The sequence below is a fragment of the Rhinolophus hipposideros genome, assembly GCF_964194185.1.
Source record: "Rhinolophus hipposideros genome assembly, chromosome: 5".
Lineage (NCBI taxonomy): Eukaryota > Metazoa > Chordata > Mammalia > Chiroptera > Rhinolophidae > Rhinolophus > Rhinolophus hipposideros.
Genome location: NC_138051.1, coordinates 65,437,158 through 65,448,465, shown reverse-complemented (window position 1 = coordinate 65,448,465; position 11,308 = coordinate 65,437,158). Strand labels below are relative to the sequence as shown.

The window sequence follows — 11,308 nt, the reverse complement described above, 5'->3', positions numbered from 1 at the left end:
GCAAATCTCCCTGAGAGCGGAACCGACCTCAGCTCCAACTCAGCCTCCACTGTTATTAGAAATAAAAATCGCTAGAGCAGCCCTCACCACGTCTACTTTGTATGTATCGCAGAGGGGCCCACGCGTGTTTTGAACTCGAGCTACTTTTCCTCATTTTCTGTTCTTTAAAAACAATTTTTTTTCGTTGCGTTTGACTTTTTATGGAAGGGTGAAGACTGCAAGGTTGCTAACTCAATACTCTTGATTTCTTTTAGGATAGCTGGCTATTTGGGATTTTGAAGGATAATTTGATTTTTTTTCTAACCTCACATGCGGCTGTAAGGTAAGTGTTCGTCTGTCTGTCTTGTCTGTCTCTCGATATCCGTATCTGTTCCCCCCTGTCTACCATCACCCCAGTACATCCCATAGACCGACCCATGCAGCTCTGCGAACGTGGAGTTCTTCTAAAGGCTGATGTATCTTTTCCCTTGTAAATTTTTGAGGTGTAATAACGATCCTTGCGAAAAATTTATGATCCGGAGATGAGTGCAGGAGTGGGAGGAAGGGACGGGAGTGCGCTCCTGGGCTCGCCGCTTTCGCCAAACGCTGCGAGTCTAACGAAGGGTGTTTTGGAAGGGTTTTGTTTGTAGTTTTGTTTTATGTCAACGCCCATTCTGGGTTTCTCCCTGCGATCTTTGCGTTTTGGCCCTCAGCTGTGGTTGGGTCATTTGGATTGGTCCCAAGGACGTTTTCAGAGTCCGAGACAAAAAGATGCAGATGTAGCTAGAGGGATCGATGATAATGATAGTAATAGCAGCAGCAATTAATAATAATAATTAATAATAACAATAATGACATGCGCTTCCTAGGACCCGCGCGTCCGAAGCCCGCTGCCTCGCCGGCCGGCGGCGGCAGGCGCGGTTTTAGCTCCTGTCTGTCCCTAATGAACGTGAGAGAAGAGCAGAGCCTGTGACCGAGGAGGCAGGGAGCGCTGGCATCTCTGGTCGATCCCCTCTCCGCCAGCGAAAGAGCAGCTCATCAAGCTTCAGTCTCTGTTCTCGGCCTCTTCCAAAGACCTCCAGGTCTCTCTTTTCTTAACACCCCTTTTCTCCTGTCCCCCCCCCCAAATCCTGAGAGTGCAATAACCCTGCCCACCCCCGTAGTTTTTGTGGTCCCAACGAGGCCAAGCGAGCGTAGAAGAGTCGTTTCACAGCGTGACTTTGCCGGGGATGGTTCAGGGTCTGCCGGCTCAGCCCTCCGCGCGCACCTGGGGCGGGCAAAAGTGGCGGTGAGTGGCCCCTGCTCCGCCCCGGGCCGCGGCGGGGCCGGGGACCGAAACCTTCCGGTGGGGAAGGCGGCCCCATGGCTGTTCGCAGACCGGAGCAGCGGCGGGGCCGACCTGCGCTCTCCCCTCCCGGGCTTGGGGACAGAAGGGTATCGCGGGCCCGGGCCGGGCTCGAGGGGTGCGCTGAGGCCCAGGAGGACCGTGAGAAGGTCTCAGCTGGCATCCGGCCTCCGGGACGTGTGCCGCAAACTCTGAAGTCTTCTTGTCGAGGCGTTCAAGTGACTCTTGAAGTCACGGTCCGATTTCAGGATGCATTTTTGAAACGCAAGTCCCCCTTCAGAATTCCAGCGAGTTGGCTTTTTCCTCCTTTACAGACACAAGTGCGGTGCAGGACAGAAGGCCTGGAGTGATGGACTACTTGGGGAGGGGACGGTGAAGTCGCTCTTTGACATTCTCCCCTCCGTCCTAGAGCGGCAGGGTCAGGATATCTATCTCCTGCTCACCTCCGGACGTTTTCCGGGCACCAGACTTATTAGCAGCAGAGAGGAGTTGCCGAGGAAACTCCTCCCCCCAAAGGAGGCAGACACCCAGACCTCTCCTTACGAGCGAACACCGGGCTTTCTCCTCGCCATAATTAATAGTCAAGGCCAAGCCTTCTGGCACGTTCTTCCTCCCTCTCTCACGGGTGGCAGTGTTGTTTGATACCCGGAGGCCAGAAACTTTCACTCGAGTTCGCCCGAGAGGGGCCGCGCCGGCTGTTTTGCGCGGTGCCCACACGTCTGCTTCTTCTTTCTCTCCTCTTCCTCGGCGTTGTCTTCCCAGCCGCAGGCCAGTCGCCAGTCCGCGTAGTTTTGTTTCCTTTCCATCATGCAGAAAATTAATCAGCCCCGGCGAGAAGCAGAGCTGAGCACGGCGGCCTGTAATTAAGGGACGTGTGCCCCTCGGATTATCTCGTTAGTTTATCAAGAAAACATTTATTATAATTAATTCTCGGACGAGGTAATTATTGAGCGAGGACACAGCAACTGGTAGATAGGCTCCTTGGAAGAAAAAAAAAACGGGAGGGGTAGATGGGGGTGGGGGAGCGACAGATTGCGGGAATTGACCGTTAGATATAAGGCGGCGCAGGCCCGGGCGGGCAGTGGAGCCGGACCTCGGGCTGCGAGACTGCCGGGCAGTGACGCCGGATTGAGTCCCTTGCCTCGGGAGGTGCGGGCGCCGACCGGCTGCGGGACTCGCCACGCGACCGCCGCCGGTTCTTCTAGGTAGGAATTTTCCAGTGGCCACCTTGTGAACAGCTATGTTGAGGCTTATATTTTTGAAAAGGTATTTCTTCGTTCCCTCTGGGCTCTGCGAAGCAGAGGAAGGGAGAAAGGAGTCAGTCCTTGCAGGGCTTTGAAAGTTAGGCGGAAGGGCCCATGCCATGGCCCCTTTTGGGAGTGCATACCTGGGTTGGCTGTTGAGAGTTCCTCATAGTTTTGTTTTTGGAGATTTTTCTTTTTTCTGTTAAAGATGAGTCCAGTAAAAAAGCGAAACCAGTTTATCCGAGAATTTTAGCCATTTTGCAAGGGTAAGGGCAAAGGAGCTCCAAAAAGTATCTGTCCTGGTGCTTTCTGTCTGTTACCGCGTTTAATGTTGAAATGTGCTATTTTAATGTATGATGCGTCAGGCCTTTCTAATTGGGCGAGAGCTCTGCATGTAAGAAGGAACACTTCCATACTTACCATGTGTACAGCCGATACGATTTCAGTTTTTTCTATAGTAGTTCAGAACTTGCCAACCTAGTGAGATTGTAGTAAACAAGAACTCTGGCTTAGAGGCTATTTAAACAAATAAATGACTATTTGAAAGCAATATTATTTCCACAGCCTCCAAATAACTCTTGAAAAGAAGAGAGATTAGAAACCATGAAGTCTTTGTTGTAGGAGCAACGAGATTAATGTTACTGATGAGATAATACAAACTCCTCCAGGAAGGGCAGTTATAAAATTATATTAAATTATATCTGAGGGTGGGAAAGCATGATTTTTGTGCACTGCATTACAATCAGGAAGAAGTTGCAGAACCTAGTTCCATTTGTGGAATTTTGTGTTTTTCTCTCTTAAGCAATGTAAATATGAAAACCCACAGTCCTTAACACCCAGTAGGACCTTTGTAAAAGTAAGAAAGAACCTCTCCTAATCTTGTACCCGCCATTTTGAAGCAAATTCTCAGAGTATCAAAGTTGCAAAGTAGAGATCCTTGCAGGATAAGTGCCATCTTTTAGGAAGATAAAAGCCAGACTTGCCAACTGCCAGCCTGTATTAACATCCATTTTGGATCCCTTGGCTTGGGGGAGTGAGAGACACTCGGCCGAAGAAAGTAAATAACTTTTCTTTTTCTTCGTTTCTGGCCGCCCCCCCCCCAGCTCTTTTTCTTATAAGATTGTAGGAAACTTGAAAGGGAGGGAGAGATTCTATTAGTTTCACAACTTTGGATGTTTGTGTATCTACTTTCTTTAAAACTAAAATGTGCAAAGGCAGCTAAAGTTAACAGGAAACTGCTGGAGCGTCCGAGGACCCAAAAGTCCGAAAATTTGCCTCCCACAGGATTTGCAGCCTCCACACATCAAAATCAACATGGAAGCGGCTTGCACTACAAATGCAAACCCTTCTACTTGCAGAGTAGAAGGGGGCCTCTCATTTTCTGATTGGTGGGATTCTAACTTTACTTCAGAATTTCTAGCAAACCTGGTGCCAATTTGGAAGACTTCTTTTTTTCTTTTTCTTTTTGCACTATGTTTAAATATTTGATGGGTGTCGATTAAAAGTTAAATACTTGTTTGTTTAGCTTTAGTTCTTTATACACATATCATCAAGATTCTCCAAAACCCTAATAAATCTGTTACTTACCTCAAAATCTAATTACCCAGTCTACAAATTAGGTGAAAATGATTACTGGAAATGACTTTAAATGTGGAATAATAGTGGTTGAGCAGTTTTCTCAAGTTTGTCGATTAGGAAGTTGGTATTTTAGATGTTAAATGCACTGACATTTTAGGTTTGAAGCTGTTGAAAGTGGTAAAAAGCTAAGATAATTAAAATCTGCCTTGGAAAGGCAACAGTCTGGGGAGAGGTAGATTTCTTGAATTGTTTCTTTGTTTCTCTCCAATGGGCTTTGTTATCAGCATTATTTATTTAGCCAAAGAGTTCTTTGTCTCTGCAAATGGCCCCAATCAAGTTTTGTTTGAGACAATTAGCTAGTGCCAGCCAATGAGTCCTATGCAAATGTAGGGATAGGAATGCAATGTGTGCATTTGAAGGCGTGGGGTTTTGTTCTTCAGCGAGGCAGATTGTAATAGCTTTCTTCGGGTACTTTTTTTTTTTTTTTAAGTTTAGGGTGGGGGTGGGGAAGACAGGTTTATCTGGTCTCCATCCCCCTCTAGTTTCCGAGAAGCTGGGGGGTTGGGGAGGTGGGGAGGGTCTGCAAGCCCTTTAAAAGCCTCTGCCCGGAGTAGCCCGGGCTCTTTTTAAGTTAGTGTTGGAACGTGGGAGAGCTGCTCCCTCCGAAGCAGTAAACCAGCACCTCTGTTTGTTTGTTTGCTTTGCCCTTAGTTCCACCACTCCAAACCCACCCACCACGGACCCTGAATCTGTCCACTCCCAGCGAAGCGAGATCTTCCGGCTGGGTCCCCCCGATTTGGGCCGACTTTGTGCCTCCTAACAACCTTAGCATGATGTCTTATCTTAAGCAACCGCCTTACGCAGTCAATGGGCTGAGTCTGACCACTTCGGGCATGGACTTGCTGCACCCTTCGGTGGGCTACCCGGGTAAGTGAGCCCCGCCGAACTCCTGCCCCGCCCTTCCCCACACCCGTCCCGCGGGGATGGGACACTATCTCCCCCGGAGCTCCGGGGTTGGCGGTTATGCTGATCCCCGCCCCAGCTCCAGGCGAAGTCCCCACTGGGTCCGAGAAGCAGCTCAGAGGCACGGGGCATTTACTGGAGGAGGACCCGGACTGAGAGGGGGAGCAAGTAGGTGGATCGACAACGCTTGCTCACAAAATCATCACTTGGTTCTTAATTAGAGGGACTAGTGGACACACATTGCAGTGGGGCGAAGAAGGTTACTGCCCTTGTCATTTTAGGGTGGGAGGCCCTCCTGCCCGTATCTCGAACCTCAATTCCTCCGAAATAGCCTCTGGGAGAAGCTGGATTTCTTTTCACAAATTATCCGGGTCACGCCTGGGGCTTCCCCTTTGACCTCCAGGCCCCACTCGCTAATCCCTAGAGGTGTGATTTACCTTTAGGTGCGGGGGGGTGCGGGTGCCTCCCATCAAATCTGGTTTTTAAAATCCTCAGAAGAAGTATGAAATACGCCCCCATTTTAAAGATAGGGGAACAAAGGCCCTTGGAGTCCTCAAACTAAGGATCTCGAGAAGGATGGAGATTTCGCGCCACAAATCCGAGCTGCGGGACCTCGGGGATTCTTTGACTTCACGGAATGAATTTATTTGTGTTGTGCGTTAGGGGTTGATTTTGGAGGCGGTTTTTTGTTTGTTTGTTTTGTTTGTTTTGTTGGTCTTTTATTTCATTTGTTGTGTTAGCTTTCCAAGGGACGCTCAGGCGGGAGAGATCTCCAATGTCAGGAGGAGTGGGGGGGGGGTTACCCCGACAAGGGGCAATGTGTGCCATGGTACCTCCAGTGCGCTGGGGGAGCTGAGGCCGCGGAGGGCGTGGGGAGAACACTGCTAGGCTCTGGGTTGAAAGACTGGGAGGACCACGGAAGTGCCGCAGAGTGGGGCTGAGGGAGGGGGTGGGGGTGGGGATGGAGCACCCGCAGAGATCCCTATGACTGAGAAACTGCTCCCCCACCCTAAAGGGCCCTGGGCTTCTTGTCCCGCAGCCACCCCCCGGAAACAGCGCCGGGAGCGGACGACGTTCACCCGGGCGCAGCTAGACGTGCTGGAAGCGCTGTTTGCTAAGACCCGGTACCCAGACATCTTCATGCGGGAGGAGGTGGCACTGAAAATCAACTTGCCTGAGTCCAGGGTGCAGGTATGGCAGATGGAGACAGACCCATCCTTCCTGACCATGCCACCCCTCGCCCAAGCAAGGTGTAATGTTAAGGACCTGGGAGAGTCCCAGGACCCGGGAGTGTCCCAGGTCTGTGAAATGACCAAAGGAAGGCTTGAAACGAAATGCTCCGCAGGAGGCCAGCAAACTCTTCTCCTAAGGCTCCTTGAGTGCCTGATTTCTCCTGGAGCTCCTTTCTGTTTCCCCACCCCCACCCAATCCTGTAAGCAAGGGTCTGCAGGCTCAAGTTGCAAAGTAAAACTGGCGATTTAGCTGCAGTGATAGAGCACAGTCCTAGAACTCCTGGGGCCCTGGCCTACTGAGACTCAGCCTTGGCAGATTTCAAGTACTGACTGTCACATAATATTTTAATACTTCACCTTCCTTTATGTGTTAAATCCTCCCTATTCTTATCTACTTTTAGGGGTGAAAGAAGCTTAGCTCCTGGATAGTCCCAATATTTTTACAGTTGAAGAAATAAATGACTTGCTCAAGGTCACATGTCAGTTTGGTGGTAGAGCTAGGCTGTAGAAGCAGCTGGTGTTACCAAAAAAATTACATAAGTGTGTTTTCTTTGACTTCTTAGTGATTGAACAGAATTTACTAGCTCTGAGCCATTTAGCAGATAAAATGTCTGCATAATATCCCTGGTGATATCTGCCCCCACTTCCCTTAGGCTCCCTTAATTTGACCTTAGGCTGGAAAGGGAACTTAAAGTTCAACTTCCCTGGAATTCAAGCCCCATACAGAGTTCTTGGAAAGAATGTTTAGCAGCTAAACTACATACACACCAGAGACCAGAGACTCCCCTTCAGCTAGGACATGTCAGAGTTAACTGCAAACCTGACTTTTTCAAAGCAGGATTGAAGACGTTTTAGCACTTTTGAGGCTTCAACAAAAGTCTACACTGAAAGAAAATGAGTGAATGTTTGGTTGTGGTGTACTCGGCCTTGGTGGCACCGTTTTTACCACAGTTAGGACATCCTTATGGAGAACTCATTGAAGAGGACAACTGAGGAATTGTTGCCAGAAAATGCTGGTAGTTTCTCTGATAAGCCCCCTCACACACCACACACAGCTCCTTCATTACAGAACATGAATAGGGCTGGTAAAAAGAGTTTTTCAAAGTTGCAGGCAGAGGCTTAAGTTGACAAGCCAATGAACTAGTACAGGAAACTGAATCTATGTGTTGAGTGGCACTACCCTGAAGGCACAGACTCCAGTCATAGACTGGAGACTAGGAGAGAAGTCTGCCCTTGAGCTCCCAGCAGAACACATGTAAGTCACTCCACTTTCCATAAAGAAGGTTTCTGCAAATAGTGGTTTTCAGACCGCCTTCCTCAACAGGATCAATTTATCCTTGGAGCTTTTTTTTCATAAGTGAGTCTTTCTAGGAGAGACAAAAGTAGAGTAATGGAACCAACCTCCGTATTAGCAGTTGCTCCCTAGAAGTATTTGAATTTAGGCAGTTCTTGTTGGCATGCAAAAACAGAATTGTATTACCTCCCTTGTGTTTTCCTCTAAAAGACATAGATACATTCTAGTCCATTGTGAGAGTGTTCCAAAATATAGCTGCGTCTATGTGTATGTGTGTATTCAAGGTGATAGGAAACTGAAGTGAAGAATTTTTAGCCATATGATTTGGGTGATATCTTAAATTTTATTCTGAGCTAGAAGTAAAGAAGGATCAAGTGCTTTCCCCAACTTTCTTACAATTCCAGGAGCATGTGTGAGAGTACTACAGTATAGGTTTTCAGTGGCAGGAGATTGTCTGTTTACTCATCTGTCCATGTAGGACAGATGATAATCTGGGAGCCACTCTTGTTCTTAATGAGTTGCTGAAACCACGTTAAAGAAATTTCTTTCCCTTTCAAGGTATGGTTTAAGAACCGAAGAGCTAAGTGCCGCCAACAGCAGCAGCAGCAACAGAATGGAGGTCAAAACAAAGTGAGACCTGCCAAAAAGAAGACATCTCCAGCTCGGGAAGTGAGTTCAGAGAGTGGAACAAGTGGCCAATTCACTCCCCCCTCTAGCACCTCAGTCCCGGCCATTTCCAGCAGCAGTGCTCCTGTGTCTATCTGGAGCCCAGCTTCCATCTCCCCACTGTCAGATCCCTTGTCCACCTCCTCTTCCTGCATGCAGAGGTCCTATCCCATGACCTATACTCAGGCTTCAGGTTATAGTCAAGGATATGCTGGCTCAACTTCCTACTTTGGGGGCATGGACTGTGGATCTTATTTGACCCCAATGCATCACCAGCTTCCTGGACCAGGGGCTACACTCAGCCCCATGGGTACCAATGCAGTTACCAGCCATCTCAATCAGTCCCCAGCTTCTCTTTCCACCCAGGGATATGGAGCTTCAAGCTTGGGTTTTAACTCAACCACTGATTGCTTGGATTATAAGGACCAAACTGCCTCCTGGAAGCTTAACTTCAATGCTGACTGCTTGGATTATAAAGATCAGACATCCTCATGGAAATTCCAGGTTTTGTGAAGACCTATAGAACCTCTTTTTGTGGGTGATTTTAAAATATACTGGGCTGGACATTCCAGTTTTAGCCAGGCATTGGTTAAAAGAGTTAGATGGGATGATGCTCAGACTCATCTTCTGATGAAATGTTCCGAGAGGCATAGAAGGAAAAATGGAGGTCCTTAGAGGGGCCCACCAACCAGCAACCTGAAATGGACAAACCAATCTACTTAAGATCCTGTTATAGTTTTAGATCATTGGTTTTCCTGATTCTCAGTGATCAGAAGCATTCTAGCCATGTGCAACCAAATACCACCAAAAACAAAGAATACTAAATTGTGAGGGAAAGGAGGGAAGGACATAGTCTTCTTAAGCAGAGGTGTTCCAATGTTTTAGCCAATCCTTGGTTGAATCTTAGGAATGGACATTATCTCAAGCTCACTCACATTTCATGACCAACTGTTAGTTGGCACTGAAAACCTTTTCAGGGCTGTGTGAATTGTGTGACTGATTGTCCTAGATGCACTACTTTATTTAAAAAATAATGTTCATAAGGAGTCAATATGTAGTTTAAGAGACAATCAGTGTGTGTCTTATATAAATGGTACATCTGTGGTTTTTAATCTGTGCTAGACTTCAAAACTGTGATCTCCTGTTATTGTATGCAACCTGGAACTCCACCTCTGCAGGAGTTCTTCTGTGATTAAATAGGTTATAATTATAAGCAAAATTCAGAGCAACTGAGTACTTATCTAAAAAGATTACCTTTGGCTGGAGGTGAGCTGCACTGAACCTTTACAACAAAATGTCTCTGGACAAGGAGAGTGAGAGAAGAGAAAAAAAGGACACCAATTCATCTGTAATTTACTGTTGGTAAGCCTAGCAGTAAAGAGACATTGGTCAATTGCTCTGACCCTGATGAATTTATTAACTGAGGTCATTGTTGTTTATGCTTGCAGATGTTAACTGGAAAAGGTATATATGCATAAACCTTCCTGGATTTGGCAGATATGTATAATTATATTAAAATGGTTCTAGCACAACGTTGGGTCCAGTTTAATTTTATACTACTATTTATCAACAAGCCCACATTTCAGCCTCTCCTTCCTAAAACGTGTTTTTCTTAGGTCAGAGAGCAAACTTTATTTTTAAATTTTTGGGGTTTAATCTATAGATGAACTAGACACAAATGCCTATGTGGTATGTACACTTTTTGAGACTTTCATCAGGATTGCTCTGAAATTGAATATAGAGAGCCTATCATTAGGATCTTGCTCTCTTTGCCTTTCCCTCCCTACTGCATACCCTAACAGTCTCTTAGTCACTTTATTAGTATGTTTTAACATAGATCTTTTTCTTTTTTTTAAACTAAGAAGGGAAGAACTGTAGTACCACAGAGATAATGAGAATGACAAAAATTCTGTGTTTTTATTCTCTTATTTATTTGATTAAGGAGATTTTATTTTTTTAACTTCCAAAAAAAAAATCAGGTAGACATGAGAGGGAATGTAATCAGAATCTGAAAGCAATTCAGGCAGAAATGATTTCTGAACAAAAGAGTTTCAGAAAAGTTTTAAAACCTATAATTTCAGTAGTTGAACATAAGGCAGGTTCGTCAGTTTTTTTTTTTTTTCCTTTTTAAGAAAGTGCTGAGGGGAAAAAAACCAGGTCCCTTCTCAGTAGTACTTGCGTTTTGTAAGCCAATTACCAGGAAAGACAAATGGGCCAACGATTATGGCACTCCTCAGGTTAAAGCAATATTTAATTTCCATTTTAAACGTACACCCTTACGTTTAACCAAAATTGATTGACTCTTAACAGTACTATTTAAATGAAGGTTAGCAGTTGCAACTGTTTTGTTTTCTGGCTAATTTTCCAGTCCTTGGCTGCCCATGCTTTCTTGAACTTGACAACATCTTGCCTAATAAGTAAATTGTTTTTGTTTTACTTCTAAAGAAAACACAGTTGTTTTTACCTACTACTCAAGGCAAAACTTAGTGGCAAGATTTTCGAGTACCTACTGTAATATTCACCCTACTGTAGTGTACACCGAAGTGAAATCGAGCCGAGAGAGAATTTGCTTTATGGTTTTCCAGGTTCTGGGTCTTAACTCTTCTAGCTTTTTTCATACAACAGTAAAGCAGACAGACCCAAAGTAATTTCTCACACTGCCTTCAGTTTTCAGGATGCCCCCACAAAGGGAAAAGGATCACCCTCTTACAACAAGACTAACAATAGCTAGGCTGCTCTGCAAGTCAGGCCGTTAGCAGTTTCTCTCCTGATACTTTTAAAAGGAGGTTAGGAAAAGGCGCTAAGCACCTCTGAAATTTTTCTATCACCTTGGCACAACTCTGTTGAACAGACCACGCAGTTAAATCCCTTTGAATTGAAGGCAAAATAGAAATGAATTCCCCCGACCGCAGGTAACTGAGGGAGGGAAAGGCAGAGGAGAGCAAGCGCTGCTTTCAAGACATCCGGAGAGTTTTCTGATCACTCCTAGTCAAGACTAGGTTTAATC

General features: G+C 46.2%; 1 protein-coding gene across 3 annotated transcripts; it reads left to right on the top strand.

Annotated features, from left to right (window-relative positions):
* On the top strand, nucleotides 1-9,831 carry OTX2 (orthodenticle homeobox 2). 3 transcript variants are annotated; one of them, XM_081048906.1, is made up of 6 exons: nucleotides 9-99; nucleotides 255-322; nucleotides 849-1,061; nucleotides 4,858-5,073; nucleotides 6,149-6,300; nucleotides 8,194-9,831. In XM_081048906.1, exons 4-6 carry the CDS (start codon nucleotides 4,977-4,979, stop codon nucleotides 8,812-8,814), a joined length of 870 nt encoding a protein of 289 aa, XP_080905032.1. In that variant the 5' UTR covers nucleotides 9-99; nucleotides 255-322; nucleotides 849-1,061; nucleotides 4,858-4,976; the 3' UTR covers nucleotides 8,815-9,831. The 3 variants fall into 3 exon arrangements, with proteins under 3 accessions (XP_080905034.1, XP_080905032.1, XP_080905033.1); XM_081048908.1 differs by lacking the exon at nucleotides 849-1,061 and having other exon boundaries at nucleotides 1-99; XM_081048907.1 differs by lacking the exons at nucleotides 9-99; nucleotides 255-322; nucleotides 849-1,061 and having other exon boundaries at nucleotides 4,724-5,073.
* The last annotated feature ends 1,477 nt before the right edge of the window (nucleotides 9,832-11,308 follow it).

Bases quoted from the DNA above. Each gene is read 5' to 3' on its own strand.
- OTX2 (XM_081048908.1), top strand. From the start codon at position 4,977: ATGATGTCTTATCTTAAGCAACCGCCTTACGCAGTCAATGGGCTGAGT. The intron at 5,074-6,148 runs GTAAGTGAGCCC...CTTGTCCCGCAG, and splicing joins CCCTTCGGTGGGCTACCCGG to CCACCCCCCGGAAACAGCGC. The intron at 6,301-8,193 runs GTATGGCAGATG...TTCCCTTTCAAG, and splicing joins TGCCTGAGTCCAGGGTGCAG to GTATGGTTTAAGAACCGAAG.